The following is a 25,189-nucleotide window of genomic DNA, read 5'->3' on the forward strand; positions in this document are numbered from 1 at the left end:
CACAGGATTACACTCATTCAGTAATATCAGACATTAAAGTTTAATATTTATTGTACATGAAACGCGTGCTGATGAAAACTCCTCCAGTTTAACTTTCTTAGGCATATAAGAGTTATATTTAAACACTGTCCCGGATTTTCGGCCTTTGCCCCCTTCCAGTTGTCCCTCACAGATGAGCAAAGAGGACTTACATAATATATATGATAAAATCCTGTGGAAACTACCTAAAGTCGCCATCGTTAAACAACTTACCAAAGTATCACATTGAAGCAAACGGAAAAAGAGTATTTCATACTTGAAAACAGATGCACAGCATACTAGGGATCTGGGCTGTGTAAAGGTGCTCTGTTTGGGACGCCCCCTCTTCTATAAACAGTTCCTGCATTATAAGAATAGTTTCTGTAAATGAATGGCACCGGAAAGACTTTCTGGATGTAAAACTTCTCACTCTGACCCAGTTTTTTACCTATTTTATCTGAACACGGACGTCTTTACTTGCAAGGAATGGAAGGAAACCTGTGAGGAAAAAGAGAAATAGAAACTATATTTTGGTTTTGTGTACCGCACGAGAACGCTGAGGCACCTGCCTCTAAGAAGCACCGCCTCTCGCTGCAGAGACCATGACAATAGTAAGACAGCCTCTTGCAAACGATAAAGTTTCGGGAAATTAAGGCGAATGACTTTTTACCGGTACTACTGGAGTTTTGTGGAGTGGCTTATTTCCTAGACTCCTGAAGTGGGACGATTACGCCGCAGACTGGGACGATCCAACTGTGTGTGGTACTTCATTTCTGTTTTTCGCAGCTACAGTTGCTGACCTTGATCAACCAGAGAAACACTTATTTTCCTAACATGAAAGAAGGAGTAGATAATCCTGTTTTCTATGACACTGTGGATTCTTTGCAACTGAAAAAACATGCAGATGAGCCGGATATAAGCAGCCCAACAGACGACACTACTATTTCAATAAAGCAGTCCTCGTCGTTTGATACATTTGAGGAAGGTCCATGTGGTTGGGGCAGTTTTACTCCCAATGCCATACAATGTTGCAACAATCCTAAAGGTTACTTGGCGTTTTACAGTTTGTTGGGAGTAATGCAAGGTACTTTTATTAGCATGGATTGTTTTTTTCCTTGCTCCTTGTTTAGTGTTTAACTTGTACTACTGCATTTTGTTAACGAGATCCCGCAATGTTTGACTTATTCCACACTCTCGACATTCTTTTTAGTGTCTAGCAACCGCTATTCGAAAGCAGGGCAATTGTAAAGTCAGTTGTCCACACCATTTGGGCGAATTTGGCAGTCTGTGTTAATAAGAATACATTCAATCTTTTACATAAGCTTTATTATGGTGCACTGTTGTGCAGTGCGCTTTGGTTATTAGTACTGAGAGCTTTTAAATGCATTTGTTTTGTATATCTGTCTTGTAACAGAAGCTAACCGAAGTAGCACAAATCTTGAGTGTAGAGCCTGACATACTGAAGTGTGTAACAGGATTGTAGTCAGAGAATTTGTGTACTAGTGTACTGTTATTGCTGCCCCCCCAAACCACATGGCAGTTATAAAAAATTGACACATTATCAATCCTCGACGCTCCCACCACTTTAAGAAATGCTTGCATCACCTTCCTTCTAAAACAACTGGCATTCATTTAAACAGTTATGGACATAGATGTCTAGCTACACCCTTGGTGTGTAATCAAATGAAGACTTTATTTCACCTGAGCAAGTAGTCCTCCTGACATTTTGGCTCGTAGATCATGTAGAAGTAGCTAAAACACCTGAAAATGCAGTGCATTGTCAGGTGGTTTTGTTTGGGAGGGTTCTCATTCACACTTTAAAGTGCGTTAACAGTATTTCTGTTTTTTTAAGTAGTGCATTAAAGACTATTGTGCATGTAGGACCAATTGCTAGAAGGAATCTCTTGCAGAGTAGCCAGTTTGGTAGCTTGTATTTCCACCACAAAAGGGGCTTTAGAAGTAAATTTTCCTCAATCAAGATGACATTCCAGGCGACACTGTCATGTTGGGATAGTTGTCTGTGACGTTTGAAAGAATTTAGATGTGTGAATTATTTGCAACTTCTACACCTGTAATAATTGTATTCCTCTGTTCCCTGTCCATCCCTTCTTCTGTCAAACTTGGGGAAGTTAGCAGGTTCTATATATTTTTATTTTTTTTTAATGTCAGCTCTTATAGAGAGATTACTGAGCTCACTGGACCATTTTCAGACCCAGACTGAGGTTAAATATGTGAAGAGATTACAAACTGTGTGTGTATGTGTATATATGTCCACACATCTAAATATATCTACACCTCTCTCTATATATATATATATATATATATATATATATATATATATATATATATATACAGTGTACACATATACATACATATATACACACACGCACACACATTGCCCAAGAATGTAAATGAAGCTGTGACAGTACATAAACCTTAGTGATAACCCAAGTTCAGTGAATGTACATTGACTTGAATTCTTAAAGACTGTGTGTCTTGATTGATAATTTTAGAGAATGCATGCATACAGTATGTATAGATATTTAGTGCAATATTTACAGATGTTTGAGTTGAAGGGTAAGTCCCTGTGACACCCGAGCACTGGCCCAGTAGTCAAGGTGCCTCAATTCTCACCACTGGTAAAAGTGGGAGACGTGCACACTGTGAGGATAAGTGTATACACACAGTAAAGTGCAATTTCCCTTAAGAGCACATAGTGACCACAGTCAGTCAGGGGCTGGTTTCTACCTCTTTCTTCAGATCCACAATAAGAGTCCCCACCGGCACAGCTATAGAGTTGAGCTCTCAGCTGACTGGCCAAGCCAAGACCGCCAGCACCCTCTCTGTCCAACCATTGATTTGTGTCCCTGTCTAAGTAGCTGACACAAAACATTGAGGTTTGATTTGTATACACACACACACACCTGGGGAAGGCTGGCACAGGTTTACTAGCTATGCACTCTTCTGCCCAGACTATAAGGTAGTTTCCATCTCCCCCAGCCACTCCTTATCAGCCACTTTAAGGCCCTTAGCAAAAGGTGTCCAATCTTACTGTGTAATGTTACTGTTGATCAAAGTGGCAGTTTGACCAAGAGCCAGGCTATTAGGAGTGGCCTGTTCAGTGTCACCAAATAGATATGCAAGTACTCTAATAGCTTAAATATCTCTAAATAGACCAGCCACAATCAAAAGGTTTAAATATATTTAATAATAAAAGAACAAGACAATGCTAAATATGTATTCACAGTGACTTCAGAGTTCAAAATCACAGGAAATATTTAAAACAACATTGTAGGACGGTCTCAAATAAATACTGAAAACATCTAAGCTATACTTTATAGCACTCCGAGCCTTTCTAACATCCATGTTCTAAAAAATTAAAACTTGGATATTAAAATAAAGTGGCTAAATTTTCAACATATACCCCTTTCAGAATCCACCATTGTACAGCACTAAAAAAACTAAATCAATGAAGACTATTCCAGTCAACTAATGTAACATTTCTTTAATGGATGACCAGAATGTTATTGTTCGGAATGTTGGTATAGTGTAGGATTTTCCTTCATTTATTTGCTTTTTAGTATGGTTGCAGAACATTCTGAAGTGTTTGAGATGTGGTGATTTTAATTGTTATTCTTTCCATTCTTTTTTTTTTTTTTTTTTTTTTTCTATCCTGCATTAGCATTTTTGGATAGCCAAATAGCAAGTCTTTACCTTCTAGGAGGTGCAAGGCTGTTTAGAAAGGTTGTATTGTATTCATTTAAAGCATCCTCTAAGAGGAGTGTTTTAAAATATTCCAGTTAATAGATGATAGGGTAGTAATTATTTCTGGGATAAACTTGGGCAGTTTGCACGTTATTTTACAAACATGCTGTTTTTCATATGTGGGATGCCTAGTTGTATATATTGGGAGATGGCCACTGAGGGAGTGGGACACTGTATTTTTGGTAGTGAATTTACTATGGTCTAATACTAGGATCCAGCCTAATAAGTAATTTGATGTTTTGCTATAATGTGTGGGGCTAGTAATCTTTGTTTTCTTCTTCTTCTTTCAGCTTTTCCCTGTTAGGGGTCGCCACAGCGGATTATCTGTCTGCTCATGATTGACGGAGTTTTTTACGGTGTCGTTGCCAGCCTGGCACCCAGCCTTCCACAGAAGGCACACACACATGCACACACTCAAACCTAGGGCCAATTTAGAGTGTCCAATCCACCTACTGCATGTCTTTGGAATGTGGGAGGAAAATGGAGCACCCGGACAAAACCCATGCGACCACAGGGAGGACATAGACTTCACACAGAAGGCACCCCAGCCGAGATTCAAACTGGAAAAACCTCTTGCTGTGAGGCTTCAACGCTAACCGCTGCACCACCGCGGCTGCCCGTGTGGGGCTAGTAATCAGTTGTGTGAAACCATGCATCTCCATGCTAGATATAGGAGAATTAGAAGTTATGTCTAACCAACTGAAATTTACATCACCTAGTAGTAATTAGTAGTAGAAATATCTTCCAGTGTAGCTGTATTGTCACCCAGAAGGATGTAAAGGGCAGTAATGCTGAACTGAATTTTGTTTTTTTTTGTAGGGAGAAATATGGTGGTAGCTGAGGAAATATTAAAGTAATACCACCACTTTTCATCATCATCATGTGGCCATTATGGATGATATAGCTGGGGTGTAATTTCAAAGTTGCCTATGCTGGATTTAATCAAAGTTTCAGTTATAGCAAGAATACCAGACTTTTGTTGGATAATCCAAGCATGTAGTTCAGTAGTTTTATTTCTTATGATTCTCATGTTTATGGCAGCAGAAATTAGATTATCGGGGTTGAGGACTGACTGTTGTGAGTTAAGAGGAATGTGAAGAAAAGAATTGTCTTGATGTTGGTTGTGATCGGTGGGGCCAGGATTAGGGTGAATGTCTCTTCCTTGGACTATTTAGTATATTGGGGTTTTATTGATTTCTTATTTTTGGAGAGCATTTTTCCACTTCATTTTATTTTGATTTGAGTTGAAATTGAGGTAATCAGGTTAGTTATTACAGACAGCAGTACGTTTATAGCCAGTACAGGGCATTTAACAAGGAGGCACAAAGCAGAACAGGTTTTATTTCATTTACAGAATGTAGAAATCAGTAAGCTAGGCAGACTAAGTAGTTGGCATACACAGTATATTCTATTAGTCAAGAGAAAAAGACCATGGCCAACTTGGTCCTTGGACTGTAAGGACTACTCTTTTGGGAGGAATGTCACGGCCACTTTACTGTACAGCATAGGCATGTATTTAACTAAAGTTAATACACAGCAAGGCTGTTCATGTTAAACTTGCTTGCATTGCACAATGAGAATATTCTCCATGAAAACTTTCTGGAGTTGGGCCTTGTGGCAGAGCCCCTGTAGTATATGGGTCATTTGATTTAAATGTGAAGATTCTCTCAATGAGTTCTCAGTGAAAACTGGTTTTATAAAGCTATCCTGGAAAGCAGAAATTTAAAATATTATGGAAATAAAAGAATAATATGAAGTTTATTACTATATTTATTTGTAAGGAGATAATATGGAGATGTTCTGCTTCCTTCTATAACAGAAGGCTCTTTTGATTTATTCTTATGGGCAACCTGTTTACTTCTGTTTGAATTATTTTTTTAAATTACTTACTTCTTTTGAAACTGACTGTGAACAAACTAAATGAGAAGTGGTAATCTTTTTCCATTCCAAGTGTTTTGTTTATTGCCGTTCTGTGAATTTTTGTTAGCTGGTCAACTTTTTATAGGGTTTCTTTAAAGGCCATGCAGTATATGTTCTCGATCCTCTGTTTAAAAAAAAAAAGCATGCATCTTTCATAACTAATTTTGAGTTACTTCTCTAATGATCTAGTATGCTGCTTTAAAAGAAGTGATGATAGCAAAAGACCAAGTTTCTTCCTAAATGAGACGTTTTTCTTTTATGTTAATTGGATAATCTTAAATTGCATTGCATGCATTTCTGTCATTAATTAACATGCTAATAAAGAGTGCTTTCCATATCTAGGTTTCTCACATCTATATTTTGAACTGTTGGTAATGGGTCATCCCTACATGATATTCATCATTTCTCTGTAATGCTTTTGTGGTTCATGTTTCCAGTGCATCTCCGTTACTTCCTAATGGTAGTGTTTCCACAATTCCTAGTGCAGCAGTCTTTTCTCATTATTGTGCCTTTCAGTGTATAGGCTTTCTGCTATGAATGTATCACACTTGGCAAAACATTTTGCAGCTGTTTCCAATGCTGTTATACTGCACCTGCATTTGTCCATTTCTCCTGTGTTTTCAGTGGACTTTGTAAACCTACTTGTAAGTAGTTTGCTATCCAGGGTCGCCTGGATCTTTTTAACCTCTTATCTTTTGGTCCAGAGGAGATGAACTGAAATAATTCCTTTGTCAAATCTTCATCAACATGAGGTTGCAGGAACTCTCTGTACTTGCCGCTATATTTGCGGAGTTTCTATTTTCTTTCTCCCTTCTCATCTGATCTTTTACCTAGTATTTTTGGTTTTGTTTTTTTGGCATATTCTGTTGCTATTTTTTGTCTACTTCTGGTTTGATTTCCAGTCACACTTTATTGCATAATGCTTTTGCTAAACTAAACACAGATATCAGTTTAGACTGCTTCTCCTGTTTTAACACTTTTCACTATATTTGGATCTGATGAGGTCAGCAGATATGTATGCAGTCCCATGATTGAAGATCTACACATGTAGCAAATTTCAAGGACTCCATACCTGTTTCAGAGTGAGGAATGTATAAACGTGGTGTCCACTGATTTAAAATCATTTGATAAGCATGACGTGTTGTTTTTTGTCCAACTGATTCAATACTTTTTGGGGTCAGTCAGTCACCTCAAAGTTGTATGTTGGAACACAGACAGTAAATGGATTTATAGCTTGAACTTTATTCTTATATGTCAAAGCACTTTTCCGTATTAGTTTTAGTTTTCTGAAATAAACCTTACTGAACTTTAGTCTCATTTAGTTATGTTTTATTGCCTACCCTTCACCTATTCCAAAATATTTATACACTTCCTCCTACCTCTCAACTGTACAGATTTTCACAGAATGTCCAGATTATTGCCTCATATGTTTGGTGTGTTCCTCCTAAGATCTGTACTTTTATGGCAAATAGCTGAGGATTGAAGATATAAATAACGTCAAACATTTGAGTTTGACTCCATCCTTCAGGAAATTCATGCTAATGCAAAACCTATTCTATCAACTTTCTGAGTTTGTAAGAGCAACATTTAAAATCCGTCCCTGTTCGTACCCCCATCATTTTAGGTTTTGTCCAGATTTTTTGCTCTAAGAGGTTGAGAGGTATCCTATTCCTTTCCCATGTTAATTTATTCTTGGTGTTGCAGCTTTCATTTTTAAATGTTAATTTTGCATATCTATCAAGACCAAATGTCATTGTTATTCTTATATTATCTGAAAGTTGTAATCATTTGTAGTTGTGCTTTCAACTCCTCATCTAATGAACCATACAAGTTTAAGTAATCTGCAAAAGTAGATAAGAAGTCCTTAAACATGGTTGGTTTCTAGGAGCAAAATTTTTAATAGATGCCTAATTTGTTCAGTAAACAGCATAATGGATAAAGGGCAGGACAAAATAACAGCAGTGGCAAAGTTTCACCCTGGAGTACCCCTTCTGCTTTGAATTTTTATCCCTGGAATAACAAATTGCCCTTGGTCATGGTTCAAGTGCAGAGTGGTCTGTCACCGTTTCATGGTAAATGTAATTAATCAGTGTAGTGTGTATCTTAATACATCTATAAGCATTCTTTTACTCAGGACTGTGGGAAGCTGTGAAATGCTTTTTTGAATCTTATCTTATTCTGTACTTATTCTTCCCCTTTTTATAACTTTCCTATTATGGCTTCATTTAGCAGCAAATTATCCTAAGTTCCATAAGACTTTCTTTTGTTACCTTTTTGTTCTATTGCTGAAACTTGTTTTTTTTTTTTTTCTCCTAACTGACTATAAACTCTGCCTGCACCAGTTCTCGTGCATAATTTATATATTGTAGGGCGGCAAGTTATTGGACAATAATTTTGAGGATTGTTTGCAGGTTCACTCTTAAAGAGGAGCATTGTTTTTTTCCTGTTAACGAGGTTGGTGTCTGCTCAGGATGTGCATATACATAAATCTTGCTGGATGTGCATATACATAAATCTTGCTTGGGGATAAATCTATGTGTAAAAATGTTAATACTTTTAACCAGAAGTTGCGTACTGCACCCGGACCCGGAGTTTTTCATTTAGGAGCTTTTCTTAATTTTGTCTCCCTTCATTCCATTTTGTATCCTCTACATTAGAATTCTTTACTGTTTCTTTTAGTGCATTTAAGTTGATTCTGCATCTTTATATTCAACAGGGTCTTCATAAATACTTCTACAAAATGTAGTACCTTCTGTTTTTGTGCTTCTTTTCCTTTTGTTTTGTTTCCCCAAGTCTGTATAAAATGTTTGGCTCATTTAAGAATTGCTTGTTTTGTACTTTTCATTATTTGCATATCTTCTATTTTTTTGTGTTTTTACTGATATCTTTAGTTTATTATTCATAATAGTATATGACAAATTTTGGTTTGTTTTGAAACCATACATTGCTTTTGCCAAAGTATTTTTGACTGTCTGTAACCTTTTTTTTTTTTTTTATTCTTCTAACAGTGATGCTTCTTGTCTTAATTGCTTTATAGATGTTCTTCGTGTTTTACTGTTGCAGTCATTACATTTGGGTAATCTGCTGACAGGTTGCCCTCAGTTGGCCTGATTAACAAAGTCTTGGGTCCTGCGTCAGTTGCTGTCCCTTCTTCCATGACGTCCGGTCATCAGGGGTACAAAACATGCAGCCAAAGCCATTACACCAGTCTTTCTTGCCGCGCGGTGCCTGAAGCAGAAGCAGTTTGCAAGTGCCGGTTGGCCGACTCCTGAAATTTTCTTTTTTGAGTTTCAGATCTGAAATCTTCAACTAAAAAGCTAAGTACCCCATTGGGGAAACTTTTTCTTGCTCCTTACCGATTTCAAATTCCTTTTCAAAAATCCTGTTGCAGATCCTGAAACCATTTCTCATGGTCCCAAGGGCATTAAGGCTTCTACTGCTAAAAATCCTACCCCTTCTGATAGAGATTCCAGGGCGCTGGATAGATGGGGTAAGAAGGTTTACAATTCTGCAACCTTGGCAGTCAGGGCTTTAAACTGTCAATTTCATATGCTGAAATATCAACAGCATATCATGGGACTGCTTAAACAGAAAATGATGTTAATTTAGGACTGTGTGGAAATCCAAGATTTACAGGATTTATTGCATTCAGCTGAACAAGTTGGCAAACATACTTTGCAATGTGGTTTTGATTCTTTAGAGGCCTCTTGCAGGGCTGCTATAACTGGTCTGTGCTAAGAAGGCATGCCTGGCTCAGAGCAAAATCTGCCTGATCATGTTAAAGCAAAATTGTTGAATGTTCCTTTACAACAGACCCGTCTGTTTGGTAATAAGGCTGAAGAAGTTTTAAAAAGATGGAAGATAAAGCTAAATCTATGCAAACTGTGAAAGATTTCTTACAAGTGCAACCTCCAAGATTTAGTAGGCACCGGCCTACTAAGAACTGGTCCTTTCCAGTTCCTTCAAGAGCCACTCAAGTCAAAACCCAGATATTCCAAAGACTCCAGGTTTCAGTCACAAGGGACTTTCAGAACAAAACAATGGGGTGCCTCCTCTTCCAAATCTGGAAACAACAAGACACCTGTGTATGGTAAGCAGTCTCAATGACTTCCCTTTACACTTACCAAGCACTTACCTTTTAGCCGCCCCTTTGGGGGGAAAACTGGCTCTTCATGCAAGAAACTGGCAACTTATAACCCAGGACAAATGTGTTTTAAATATAGTATCCCAGGGATACAGATTTCATTTCCACACACTGCCAATTCTAAATGGATGGCCAGACCTGCCCCCAAATCCGTGGACAGAGGCCCAGAAACAAGTACTTTCCCTCATGAGCATGGGGGCTCTTCAGTATCAGAAGAGGAAAAGGGACAAGGTTTCTATTCAAGACTTTTCCTGGTACCCAGAAAAGACAAATCATGGCATCCAATTCTGGACGTATCTACTCTAAACACCTTTCTGGACATTCCAAAATTCAAGATGCTGACTCTTCACCAGTTATTTCCTATGCTAGGCAAAGATGCCTGGTTGACCTCTCTAGATTTAAGAGGCTTACCTGCATATCCTAATCGGGGAATCTTGCAGAAGATCCGCTTCAAAGCAGGCTACTTGCATTACCAGTTCTCTGCACTGCCCTTTGGCTTATCTACTGAGCCCAGGGTCTTTACAAAGTGCCTGGCTACAGTAATTGCATTTTGCAGGCAAAGAAATATTCAAATATATCCATACCTGGGCAATTGTCTAATTCAGGCAGAAAACAAGGACACTCTTCTAAACCATCTGGCATTTGTAAAAAAGGGTTCTAACTAGTCTAGAGTACACTATAAACGAAAATAAATCACAACTGGTACCCTCTCAAAAAATTACATGCCTGGGTGCAAGCTTGAATACAACTGCCCAGATGGCTTTCCTTACATCAGAGAAACAAATTCATTTGGTGACTTACTTCAAACAGGTGGCCACAAAAACTCTGCTTTCTGCAAGGTAAATATTGCAAGCCTTGGGGTTCATGGCCTCCTACATTCTTCTAATTCCATATGCAACACTGCATATGAGAAAACTTCCGTGGTACTTGAAAAGTCTATGGAGTCAGCATTGTCACAACCTGGAAACAATGATTCCTATCATACCTTGCCTGCAACTAGAGTTCCTATGGTGGGCAGAGGCCTGCCACCAAAACAAGGGACTGCCATTCACACCACCACCTGCCACCCAGACCCTAACTACAGACGCATCAGACTATGCTTGGGGGGCACATCTGGCAGGGAAGTGCATTCAGGACAAATGGAGCCCAAATCAAATGCACCTTCATATCAATCAAAAAGTAATGCTAGCTGTACAGAATGCACTGACATCCTTCAAGGACTATCTTCATCCAGGACAATTAATGATAAAGACCGACAACACCACAGTTATGTGGTACATAAACAAGCAGGGGGGTACACACTCCTGCCACCTTTGCAGACTAGCCATGGCATTGTGGAACACGGCCGTGACCTATCAATTACAACTACAAAGCTCAATTCCTGCCAGGAAAACTGAATACCATGGCAGACTAACTAAGCAGAAATCTCATGAACCCACACAAATGGAAACTGGAATCATGAACACATCACAAAAAAGCCTGGAAAGTGGATGCTCTATCCTTCAGCTGGAAAAACCTATCGGTCTATGCCTTTCCTCCTCTTCCTCTACTCTCCAAAGTTCTACTAAAAGTCAAACAGGACAAACCAAAATTGCTCCAGACTGGCCTCGCCAACACTGGTACCCACCCCTGGGCAATGTCACACCTTCCACTGTGGCACCTGCCTCGGACACCTTACTTACTGTCTCAGCAGAACAACCAAATTCTGCACACTTGGCTCCAAACTTTGAATCTTGCAGCATGGCTAATCACCTAAATTCACCCTTAGCATCCCTCAGCAAACCCGTGATGGATGTCATTTTGGAGGTGAGAAGGCCTAGTATTAGAAAATCTTATGCTGACAAATGGAAAAGATTCTGTGCCTGGACTCAATCACAAGGGATAAGCACAGCAGTGCCCAACATTCCTCAGATTTTACAATACTTAACTGAGATACTTCACAAGGGCCTGTCCTTTTCTTCCATAAAAATCCATGCCTCAGCCATTTCAGCTCATTACAACACAGAACCTCCCCTCTTCTCTCATCCTGTGCTAAAGCAGTATCTCAGAGGGGCCAAAAACTCAAGACCACCCAGGAGAGCTCCAACCCCCGCCTGGGACCTAAATTTTGTATTGGAAAAGCTCACTCTCCCTCCTTTCAAGCCAGCTGCTACTGCAGACTTAAAATTTCTCTCCCGGAAAACAGCTTTCCTTTTAGCAGTCACTTCAGCTAGAAGGATTTCTGAGTTACAGGCTCTTATGGCAGTGGAGCCTTTCATCATTTTTCATGCGGACAGGGTATCTCTCAGTACCAATCCATCCTTCATGGCTAAGGTGGTATCCAGTGTGGCTCTTAATCAGACCATTCATTTGCCAACTTTCTTTCCCAATCCACAGAACAAGGGGGAGCGGATTCTGCATTCATTGGATGTACACAGACAACTTAGATTTTACTTAAACAGGACAAAATCTCAAAGAAAATCTGAACAACAGCTGGTGGCATTTGCTGCAGGGGCAGATGTTCATAGGTTGGTACTAGGCTATCAGCCCTAGGGCCTATACAAACCTAGCCATAACAATTCCCTGGCTATTTCTTCCCACATTATTTACTTCCCTGGACCCCTGTCTAGCAGGGTGACTGACATGATCTCTGGGGTGAATTTCCTTTCTCCCATCCAATCGTCAAGGTTCCTTTGAAGAGGGCCAAAGAGGCACTCTGCTTGACATGTATGGGCAATCTATTCCAGAGTCTGGGGAGTCTCTGGGTCAGGAACCTATCCCTCCAGCATGTTTCATTTATTGTGATGACAAGGTTTAGATCCCTGGAGCATGTGGCTCTGAGGGATTGGGATTTCTTTAAGTGTAGCATGTCCAACAGCTCTGGGTTTGACATGGCCTTGAATGTTAAGCAGAGATTGCCTCTGAGTAGATGATATGCGATGGAGTATAGCTGGAGTTTTTTAAGGTGGTCAGCGTAGGGCATCTGCTTTAGGCCTGTGATTCTTTTAGTGAGGTATTTCTGCACCCTTTCCAGTTGTTGCAGATGTCTTGAGGTACATACCAAATGGGGCGCTGTATTCTATAATGGGTCTAATGAGGGATGAGTACAGTGTGACAATGACCTCCTTTTTTCTGGATGAAAAGCCCTGAGTGATGAGGTGTGCCACATAGAAGGATTTCCTGACTGTTGTGGCGATGTGGTTATCGAAGGTGAGACCACTGTCCACCTGTGTCCCTAAGTCTCTTATCACACTTTCAGTGTTTAGTGTACTGCCACCTATATGGTAATTCACAGATGCATGTTTTTTTCCCAAAGAGGATAACTATACATTTCTTGGCATTGAGCTTGAGCCCATGGCTCTGGCACCAAGCATCTGTTTCTGTAAGGCCCTTTTGTAGAGTATCCACATCATTTGGGGATTCAATAATGGCTCCCAGTTTGCAGTCATCTGTGAACTTTGTTAGCCAGAATCCCTTAGTGTTGGCCTGTACTTCAGAGAAGTAGATTCCAAACAAGAGCGGTCCCAGGACTGAACCCTGAGGTACTCCACTTGTCACTTGTCTGGAGCTGGATTTGGAGTCGGCTACTTTTACAGTGTGGGTTCTATCAGTAAGCCAGTTAGAAAGCCATTGGGTGACGTAGGTATTAACGCCCAGTTTAGTAAGTTTATCTATGATTCCAGAGTGGGGGGGTGATGTCAAAGGCCTTGGCAAGGTCTAGATAGGCCGTGTGGACCACCTTACCCTTGTCCATGGCTCTGGAGACTGATTCGAAGAAGTCAATCAGATTCAGGAGACAAGATCGGCTTTTCACGAACCCAAACTGGGTGGGGTCCCGTGTTTGAAGGTTGCCAAAGGCTATTTCAAAGTAAACCATTTCCAAATGGATAAGCCATTATATTCATTTCTGCTATATGCACCATGGAAAAACTATCCCCCAGGGGATCAGATCCCATTCCACCAGGGCTGCATCTACTTCTACAGCCTTTCTCAGAGGTGTTCCTACAAGGGACATTCTAGAAGCTGCTACCTGGAGCTCAGTTCATACGTTCACCAAATATTACCATTTACCATTTTTCTCTAAATCCAGAGCTGGCTTTGCCACTGCTGTCCTGCAGGGCCTTATAGCTGGTCCTAATGCTGTATAATTCCCTCCACCCAACCATAGCTTTGGGAATCTACCCAAATGTAATGACTCAGAACCAACAATAAAAATTCAGGCATTAACTGAACACAAGCAAAGTACAAGAACGCCAACCGCTATGTGGTCTTGAGACAAGTACAGGTGCCAATATTAGTGCTAAAACAAATGCACTACTGAAGACCAAAACGCTGCAGACCAAACTAATAAAATCCAAATTTAATGTAATGAAAAGTTAAGCGCTTTCACCTGCCGAATCACAGGCTTCATCAGAACTGATAAGATCTTACAACTGTTACATTTTAAAAACTTTTTGGCGCCAAGTCAATTAACATTTAAAAGAATATGCATTTGATGCAATTCCTAGTGCAACAAAATGTAACATAAAACCAATATTTACATATGTATTGTTGTTCTATCTAATAATATTTAATAAATAGTCTACACTAATAAAAAAAAAAAAATATATATATATATATATATATATATATATATATATATATATATATATATATATAAAATGTATAACTTAATGCATTTAACATAGTTTATTTAACAAAGGCTTTAGGGATATAGAATCATTAAGCCCAGGGTGTGTTGAAGCGTCCGTGAATAGTTGCCACCAAATTTCTTTATATGATAGCTGTCCTTTATAATCCCTTCCCTTCGGGTCTATTCTAACAGTATCAATTATTGCAAAAGTAAAAGTATGCTTATCACCATTCTTCATGATATGTCTGTATAATGTATTTTTTCATCCTTCTTTTTAATACTGTATAAGTGGGCATAAATGCATTGATGGAATTTCCTTTCCGTCTTCCCTATATAATAACCGGAACACATCAAGCATTTAGCCAAATATATTATTAACTTAGTCCTACAATTTCCCTGTTTACATCTGATACGTGACTTATTAATATTATTGAGTATAATTTCATCTCCTTCAAATATCACTGAACATGTATTGCAGTTACCACATTTAGTAGTGTGTTTAATAACAAGACTCTTGTAAATAGGACCCCTTTCCATAATTTGCTTCAAATTGGGTCCCATTCTATTAACAAACGTGGGTTGTGGTCCTAATATATCAACTAAATCATGATCTGCACAAATTATATTCCAATTAGAACATATATTTTTTTAATCCTAGATGTATATGGACCATATTCAAGTATACAGGCTCTACTATGTTTTGGTCCTATGTCATTTCCACTCGACTCTTGTAAAGTATCTACAGTATTATTAGGGTTAGAATTATACCCTAACAAGGGTATATATTTATTACCCCATCTCTCTATTACCTGTTTTGTAACTCTAAACATCATGGTCTTATCATAGCCTCTGTCACTAAATAATGAAGTAATATATCTGACTTCATCCAACATGTCAGAGTAAGATGAAGTCATTATCACAGCTCTTATTAATTGTTCTTTATATATATTTGTTAACAATTTCCTGGGATGATTACTTGTATATTCCAGATAACTGTTGGAAAATTTATTTTTTCTATGAATCTTAGATTTAAATATGTTATCACTCTTATACACCTAAGTATCCAGGTACGCTATACCTGTTGGACTGTAGGATGATGTAAATATTAAAATATTCGCTACTTGAATTGATATGTTCCAGAAATTTTTTTAACCTATCCTGATTACCATCCCATACAAAATATATATCATCCAGGAAGCGTGAATAATACTTAATATATTTGTTAAATTCACTTTGAAATACATTGGTATCTTCCCAGTCCAACATAACCAGATTTGTGTATATGGGAGCACATGTGGCTCCCATAGCCACACCTCTTGATTGTCTAAAGAATTTACCTTCGTAATATATATAATTGTGGTCAAGGACAATTCCCATCATGTCTGTGATAAGACAAACTTTGTCCCAGTGGAGTAGAGCATATTTTTAATACTGTTAGCAAATGCATCAAGTCCATCACTTTTTTTGGTTTTGTTTTGGTCTTCAGTAGTGCATTTGTTTTAGCACTAATATTGGCACCTGTACTTGTCTCAAGACCACATAGCGGTTGGCATTCTTGTACTTTGCTTGTGTTCAAATGTAATGACTGCAACAGTGAAACATGAAGAACATAGTACGGTTGTGTACCATAAATGTAGATGTTAGAGTGCATTCACTGTTGCAGTCCTGGTTACCCTCCCTCTAGCCCCCTATTTTTCTCTATCTATACCTCTACTTTCTTTCACTATGCTTAAAAGCCCTTTTGGTGTATTTGCCTTTTGGGATTGGAGGTATATTTTTGTGTGTTTAATTTTATTTGCTCCCCATTTGGGGGGCACCTGGCATCTGGGGCAAGAAAAACTGATGTATTGGCATCGGCTGCATGTTTTATATCCCTAACGATGTGATGTCATGGAAGAAGGGACAGCATCCGACGCAGGACCCAAGACTTTGTTAATCAGGCCGATTGAGGGCAACCTGCCAGCAGATTACCCAAATGTAATGACTGCAAAAGTGAATACACTCGAACATCTACATTTGTGGTAAGTGTGCACAACTGTACTTTTTCTCTGATGCTTCCACAGTGACATTCCACTTGTTCTCTTCCTTTCCTTTGTTGATGTTTGTTTTGTGAAAACATTTTGTGAATTAGTTTAGCTGCACAATGACATGTCCTACTTATTTATATCCCATAAATTTGTCGTAGTAGTCCTGATCACTGTGTTCATCTGTTTTAGCTATACTCTTAACATACTGGTTCTTATTTACTTCTTGTAATCCATTTCTTTCCTCCCTGATAATGTCTCTATCCATTTGTATTTTGTCAAGCAGTAGATCATTTTCTTCTAGTCTGACAGTATCATCTTTTCCATTCCCTGTGAGTATTGTACAAAAAGTTCCATAAATCTTCCTGTGATCTATCCTCTTGGGATGCTTCCTGCTTTATCTCTTGCTCATCCAAATAGGGACCCGTTGGCCTATCACACCTCAACATACCTCTCAACCTTTTATATCAAAAACACTGGACAAAGTCATTAATTAAAAGTGGGATAAAGGCCTAAAATAGGGATGTTGCTCTTAACTTAGAAAGTTGATAGAATAACAGGTTTTACATTAACATGAATTTTCTGAAGGGTATGATATCTGAAAGTCAAATGTCTGTCATTATTGTACAACATAAATCTTTAATTATTTTCCAGTAATTTGCAAGAAAACCACAATTTTATACAAACTTGATCAAATATATGAGGCAAAAATCTGGACATTCTGCGGAAATCTGTACAGTTGAAAGATATGCGCCTCAGTTTTACCAGTGTCACAGATGATACTGTTTCTCAGTATTACCAGTGTCACAGATGCTACTGTTTCCCACTCCTTCCCTTGCTGTGTGACCTCAGTGAGACTTCCCACAGAGAGCTTCAGACTTCCCACAGAGAGCTTCAGAACATCAACATGTGAAAAATCATCTTCAGTTGCCTGTTGTACTACCTGCTACTCCTTAATCTGGGGACCCATTGTTCCGTCATGTTGCAACACTACCTGTGTTGATGTCTGCATACTGAACCCTTCATTTTGCAGATAGTCCATTTTGCAGATAGTCCATCACTTAGTTTCTGTTTGTTTAACTTGCATGTTTCTGATCTTCTTTTCTGCATTCCCCATTGCAATTTTATAATTTTGTAATATGAAAATGTTCATATCCAGGTGCCCCTACCTGTATTTCTCTTCAAATGTCTTTGGAGCTACATTTTTGTATTGAGTAGTTTGACTTTCTCTTCTGTGTATATATGGCACAGTATCAAATCTGTCTTGGTCTCCCATGTTTCTTTGTTGTATCTTTCAAAACGCTCTGTTTTTTTCTTCACACTTCCTCACTTCTTTAATTGATTCCTTTTTACTGGTAGCCCAGTATTTCTTTGTGTATACAAGTTTTTTGCATGATGGTAACAATACATAATTTTTTCCTTATCCTCAGCAGTCTCTCTGACCTAAAAAGAGGTACAATGATGACTTTTTTTTTTTCTGGACATCATTTTCTTCTACCAAAGGGGTAATTCTCCCCCTCATCCTGGCCTACCCTGTGGTAGGAACATTTCCATGTCCTGAGGATATTACACTGCCTTGTTTCCAGTCCAGCCACCAGTGCTTATTCCAAGAGTGGACACTTTTTTTTTTTTTTTTTTTTACCCTGTGACCTGTTTTTGACCTGTATTACTCCATGATATATAATGTATATTTCAGAATCATCTTGGTGAGGTTTTATTGAAAAAAGCATTCACTTGAGGATGAATTTGGTTCCACCAATACAATAATATTACTCTCCTTTAATTGCTGAGTTCATCTTTCCATTTGGACACCATGTTGCTTATCTGTAGATGGTCAGTAAGACAACTCATTTTTGGATAAAGCTTTTAATATAGATAACTGGACTAGCCATTTCCCTGTTATTTTCAATAGCCCAACCCATATTACATTTCACAATCCCACATGGTAAATGCATATCACACAATTATTTATATCAATTATTTTGTTCCGTGTGTCTGAAAAGTAAAGTATTCTGATAGGTCCTTTTCTAAATGCTATGTAGATCTTTTTTAAGAATTTGTTAGTCTTGATTCATTTTCTTTGAGAAGCTTTACTAGGACCATCTACAGGAACTGCAGTAAGGCTAACTTGCTACTATTAAATGATAACCTGATAAAATTTCAAGTCCTTCCAAACCCTGACAACATTGCTGCCTACATGGAACTGTTTACAGAAAGGGTATGCAAGCATGTTAATATAGGCAGCTGTACCCACCAGGAATAAGTACTGAACTAACTCAAAAAAAAAAAAAAGCCATGCTGGTGGAATCGCAACATTGATAGGCTGTATAATAGAAGGAAAAAAATTCATGGCAAAAATAAGCAGGTGTAACACTTGGCATAATAAAAGCACTTTCAGCAAAATAAACAAACAAGAAGAAAAATAATCTACCAAAGCCAAATTTGAGGTAAATCTGGCTTCCCAGGCCAAGGACAAATCACAGGGCATTCTTTAACTAACTATGTCTGCAACCTCAAGGCAATACACAATTGTGTGCAGAAGTCTCTGTTAACAGAGCTACGTATACTGAGCCAAAAGATATAGCAAATTTACTGGTAGACAAATTCAGCTCTAACTTTCCCCCCAGCCTGTCCTCAGAAAATACCATCAAATACATCTTACCCAACTATCAGTAGGGCACACTGCCTCAATGCTCTCTCTAAGGCTAAGAACACTGCATTGATGGGCTCCAACAATATCCCAGGAGAGGGCAAAACAGTTCACATTGCATACCTTGATCTGACTGAGGCATTTGACACAATATTGTACTTTGCCATTATTGAAAATCTCAAGAGATTAGGTATAAATCCTTACATCACCTGATGGATAGCCAGCTGACTCATAGGACCCAGGAAGTTTAGAATTGTACCTCTACAAAGAGGCCAGTCATCAGCGGAGTCCTTCAGAGATTGGTCCCGGGACCACTCCTTTTGGTATCTTCTTTGAAGTTAAGGCCAAATTCAAGGACCTCTGGCTGACCAAATATGCAGAAGTTTGAAAATTAGAAGTTGTCATAGCATTCCTCACTGACACTAATGTTCTCCAGGCTAACAGACATATAACTGGTGTCAGAGCCTTGGATTAAAACAAAATGCCAAGAAGTGCATAATAGTTTCCTTCTGGAAGTCAGCCATCCCCTGATGGCTACCATATTGACAACTCGCCCACTAAAGGCTGCCCCATTAGTCAAGGACTTGGGGACACATGTAGACAATAATCTAGCCTTAGACCAATCACATGTCCATACTAGTGAGGAAATCCTTCCACATTGTGCAATTTCTAAACAAAGGTATGAACAAAGGTATGGCATATAGGTCCAAAGAGGTCATTGTTGCACTGTATTCAGGCAGTCATCAGACCTTATCATTCAGTACAGTGCCCCATTTAGTACCTTCCTAACCAGGTATATCCAACAGCTGGAATGTCCACAGATGTTCCTTACTGAAAGAATACAGGGTATAAGTAACATATTCTGTGCAGACTTCCTTAAAGCCCTTTTCCTGTATTCTATCTCCTACAGGTTGTTGAGGGTAGATCTATGCCTGGCATACAAGGCATCGTCAGAACCCACTGTAGTGGACCTCCTGCATATCCGCAAGAAGATCAGCACCAGAATTACCCATTCTAAAGACTTAACCTTACCTGTGACATAAGTAGGCTCTGCTGGAGACACAGATATGTATCGCAGAGACTTCCCCTTCTCTGGAACAAGCTCTCCATTCATGTAAAGCGGAGTTCCTCCCTAACCTAATTCAGGTGTAACTTGGACAACTAGATTGGGAAACAGAAATTTATCTTGTCTCTCTAATGGGTACAGGCAACATGTAAAGGGTTCATCTCCCAAGCCCTCTGCTTACTCTAACAAGGATACAGAACTTGTCGGAGATTTGGGATGCATTAGCAGACAGGTGATCCGCTGTGGCGACCCCTAACTGGGAAAAGCTGAAAGAAGAAGAAGAGGCTAGGCTTGAAAAGACCCCAGTGGGTGTTAAGCCTAGTACACACCTATGAACCCATAATTGGCATTTTAAGTCATTAACTCAGAAAAAATACCCTTATTAAGCTGAAGGGGTACCTTATACTAGCAGGTACGTGGACAAGACAGTTTTTCCCTAGAATCATTGTTCTAATAGAATTTTTAAGCATTCCATTCATATATTCCATTGTCCCTTATAATTGAGGCTTATACCGTATGGGAAATTTTTGTTAATTTCCAGAGACTAACACATTTTAAAAGACTGCTGTGTTAGAATGTGAGCTAACGGAGAGCTCTGTGGTACTCTACTTCAAATTAGTTTCCATAAGGATCCACAAAACAGCCAAGGTAGAAGGATGAAGACCAAATAATCCAGTAGTTACTTCCACAGAATACTTTATTAAACACGAATAACACAAACGAACGTGAAATCTATCAAGCGCTTTCGCCTGAGACACTGTCAGGCTTTTTCAAGATATTCACCACAAGAAAATACCCTGCTTTAAATAGTCCCTGTAGTAAACATAAATTGCAGCTTGTTAAATCAATTAATACAATCAAATCTAAGTGAATGACTAGTTAAATACATTTATATGTATTTAAATATATTTAAATATAATTGTAAGCCCATGCCTGCTGAACAACCTGAGGGAATCAAATCGTTAATGTGCATTATACTTTTAGAATATTTAACAATACATTTCTTTACATAAACCCTTAATAGAACTGGTTCTTGTATCATTTGTAAATATAAAACTAAAAATAATTGTACATGTAAAATGGAAATAAAAATACAAAATGGGGAAATATTGAATAAGTGTAGTATAGTAAACAATAAAGGTGTGCTAATATATACATTGTTAAATATATAAATGCTACATACGTAACATATTTTCATTATTTTAAAAAACTTAATTAATTTTAAAAATTATAAAATCTAATAAATATGTGTATGTAAATGTATAGTTAAATATATCTACACCTAAAAATATACAAATAAATAAATGTATAGTTATAGTTGTAACTAACCTGTAGGTATCAATAAACGCATACTAATAAATATAATTATAAATAATAAATTAATAAGTGTATATGCGAATTATTAATAAATAATTAAATAAATAATTATTTTGAAGTGAATACTTATAAATGTACAAAATGTTGAATAAAATATGTTAAAATCTAATACAATGTGTTATAACAATGTGTACAAAACTACTTAGAATAAAAGGGGGTATTACATGCTCAATGTAGGTAGAACGAACACTAGACCTGAATGTAATATGTGCATATCAGCAAGGTACGTAAGTAATGTGAAGAATGTAATATAATGTGAGAAGTGGTATAAACTGAGACAAGGCTACTTTAAAATTTATACAAAGTACTAACCAAGTATAATAACAATGTGTTAAAACTATCTGGCAACCAGGAAATAATGTACTATAAAAGGAAATAATGTTAAGTTAAACTGCTGAGCAAACACTAAACATATATACTTGCATAAATTACTGTATAAATACAACACCAAAACATTGATGATGTAGTATTAAAGCCTCGCTCGCCTTAATTTTAATACACTACTAATGCTAAGTTTAATAATTCCATAAGGAAATATCCTTTAATGGTTACTCTTAATTTTCTGCCAGATAAACAGTTGTTTGGCAAGTTTACTTCAAGTGGACTGATGCTAATATGATGATATGATGTTACATCTACCTGGTATATAATTGTGTTGGCTGGTTTAAAAGGCCTAAGATAAATCAATGTAGACCATAGATGTCGAACATTTTTGAATTCATGGCTTCACTGAAATAGTTATAAAAACCTATTAAGTTTGAAAAATAAAACCCAGTAGTTACAAAGCCACACTGTTGTAGGTCACATTCTTATTAATCTTGAAGACTGCTTACTTTCACTGTACTGTTCATTAGCCCCAGATTCACTTTGGTGTTTTAAGATAGTCAAGCAATGCCTTTATCTAACTAATCTATCATTATTTTGGATTTATGCATTTTACTTCTCCAGTGAGTTTTCATCTTGGTAATGCCAGTGGTTTCTGGTTTCATTTTACTTTTGTGGAGAATTTATTTGAATTGTTTTGCATAATAGATGCGTTTGCATTCTGAATTTATAAAACCTCTTTTCCAAGGTAACTAAATAATGTTATTCATTGAAAAACTAAGGTACTGTCAAAAAAAATTTCCTTCTGGTTATCTGTTGCATTAACTGCATCCAACTCTGCCATTTAAACTGATCATTGATTTATATCTTACTAAATAAAGGGGAGGGCTGTTGAAGCAGTAAAGTGTAACATCTGGGTTTACTTGAAGCTGCATTAATTTGGCTGTTTTTCATAGCTGTTTTGTTTCTGTGTAAAGGTCAGTGTTGTTCTTATGCTAAAATAGATGTGTACCATCTTCTCACTTTTGCGTACTAAATGTCAGCAACAGAGTCAATACTCTTTGCTGCTTTGAAACCACTAGACTCTAGTTCATTTCCCTTTTACAGCTGATTTTTTAGTTATTTAATTGGATTTTTTTTGTTTGTTACATCACCATTTTATTTGAGACCATTTAGATACTAATTCTGAGAGTGTGTCGTCTCCATCATAAACAATAAAGAAGCATTGTAGTAGTAGAGAAGTAACCCTTAAATATTTGCAGGTGGGGAAAAGGTTAATAATTCATTTGGCTGTTTAAAATTGATCATATCCACTGGGTTAAGTAGATGTAAGGCTTTAAGTTCCTTCTTAGCTAAGACTAAGTTAAATATTTTCTGCAGTTTTCTGGTTTGGACATAAAAGAAGAGAAAGGAAGTCTTGTTCTTCTTCTAAGTTTAAAAAGAGAAAACTGTGAAAGAGGCTATTAATAAGACAGTGACCAAACAAAAGTAATCTCACTTCATGTTCCACTGAGTTTGTGATGGCTTCCACTGAAAGATTCCAAAAATTGATCACTGAAACGTCAACAAAGGACTCACCATTGTTCATGCTGACTGCTTTCAAAGCTACACAGCTGACTCTGATTGAGGTACCACCATTACAACCACATAAACTAATAATGCAGATGAACATAAGCAATTCTGTGCAGGATCCAGAATGTATTATTGCAGAGACTCCCAAAAATATGGTCGGGCCTATACCGTTGAAGAATGGAATGATGGCCTCACTTGCATCTCTGCCTTCATCTTTTTATTACACTTTCTTGATTTGCAGTGCATTCATTAGGAGTATTGTAAGCAAGCAGTAATGATCAACAGGGTATGTGTTACTGTGTAAATAACGCCTCCCCAGAGGTGTTATCGGAGGGCCTCTACATCCTGGAAGGGCATTATTTGCACAGTAACACACACCCTGGAGGGCATTATTGCTCTTAGTGAATTGGCTGTTTGTACAATTGTTGTTTTACTTATTTTTTTTCGTACTGTATTTTTTTTATATATTTTTGATGCAAAATAGTTCCTCCGCCTAATGTTTCAAACTTGCTGTAGTATATGTAAATGGTGTTGTAGGAAGTATTTTACATCCAAAATATAGCCTTTTCAAAAAATACCCAGATAGTTACTTCATTTTTTTGGTCCCCTACTTGTAAAATGTGTGGTTTGTTGCCAGGTATTAGGATTGAAGTCTGTAAATAATGAGTCACTTTATTTCCTTCAGAAAATTCATGCTAACACAAATCCTGTTATTCAAGCAAGTTTGTAATTTTATAAGAGTAGTATCTAAAATCTGTTCCTATTTTTGAGCCTTTGTTCCCCCGTTATTTTAGGCTTTATTGAGATTTCTTGAGCCAAGAAGTTGAGAGGTACAGAAATCTATTGCCTCCTGCTACAGCACTTAATCAATCTCCGTTTCTCTCTCACACACACACACACACACACACACACACACACACACACACACACACACACACACACTTCAGAAAATGCATGCTAACATAAATCCTGTTTTTTAGTAGCTTTGTAATTTTTGTAAGAGCAATATCCTGTTCCTAGTTTTGATCCTTTGTTCCCCCTTTATTTTAGGCTTTGAGATTTCTTAAGATAAGATGTTGAGAGGTATGCCGAGCTCTTTACTGCTGCTGTCACTCTTCACACTCCGACTCTGTGTGTCTCTCTCTCTCTCTCTCATAGGTTGGTACTAGGTTATCGGCCCTAGGGGCTATACAAGCTTAGCCAAACAATTCCCTGGATATTTCTTCCCACAATATTTACTTCCCTGGACCCCTATCAGGGCAACTGACGTGATTCCCGGGGTGAATTTCCTATCTCCTATCCAATCGTCAAGGTTCCTTTTGAAGAGGGCTAAGGAGGCGCACTTCTTGACCTGTATGGGCAGTCTATTCCAGAGTATGGGGAGTCTCTGGGTCAGGAACCTATCCCTCCAGCCCCTTTTGTTCATTGTGATGACAAGGTTTAGATCCCTGGAGCGTAGGTTTAGGATTTCTTTAAGTGGAGCATGTCCAGCAGCCCTGGGTTTGACATGGCCTTGTATGTTAAGCAGAAATCGCCTCTGAGTAGATGATATGCCACAGAGTATAGCTGGAGTTATTTTAGATGGTCAGTGTAGGGCATCTGCTTTTGGCCTGTGATTCTTTTAGTGAGGTATTTCTGCCGCCTTTCCAGCTGTTGCAGATGTCTTGTGAGGTACATACCAAACGGGAAGTTGTACTCTATAATGGGTCTAATGAGG

General features: G+C 38.0%; 1 protein-coding gene across 2 annotated transcripts in view; it reads left to right on the forward strand.

The window, feature by feature from the left end:
* The first annotated feature begins 346 nt into the window (after positions 1 to 346).
* Positions 347 to 25,189, forward strand: part of SLCO4C1 (solute carrier organic anion transporter family member 4C1) — a 761,635-nt gene continuing 736,792 nt past the window's right edge. Inside the window, exon 1 of one of the 2 annotated variants that reach the window (XR_006363839.1) lies at positions 347 to 1,102. Coding sequence is in view for 1 of the 2 variants with exons in the window: in XM_044063878.1 (XP_043919813.1) it covers positions 853 to 1,102 (250 nt within the window). In the remaining variant the exon portion in view is untranslated. The remainder of the gene's footprint in view (positions 1,103 to 25,189) is intronic. The other variant, XM_044063878.1, reaches the window with a different exon arrangement.

Source organism: Protopterus annectens, chromosome 2.part2, assembly GCF_019279795.1.
Source record: "Protopterus annectens isolate FY-2018-M chromosome 2.part2, PAN1.0, whole genome shotgun sequence".
Classification (NCBI taxonomy): domain Eukaryota; kingdom Metazoa; phylum Chordata; order Ceratodontiformes; family Protopteridae; genus Protopterus; species Protopterus annectens.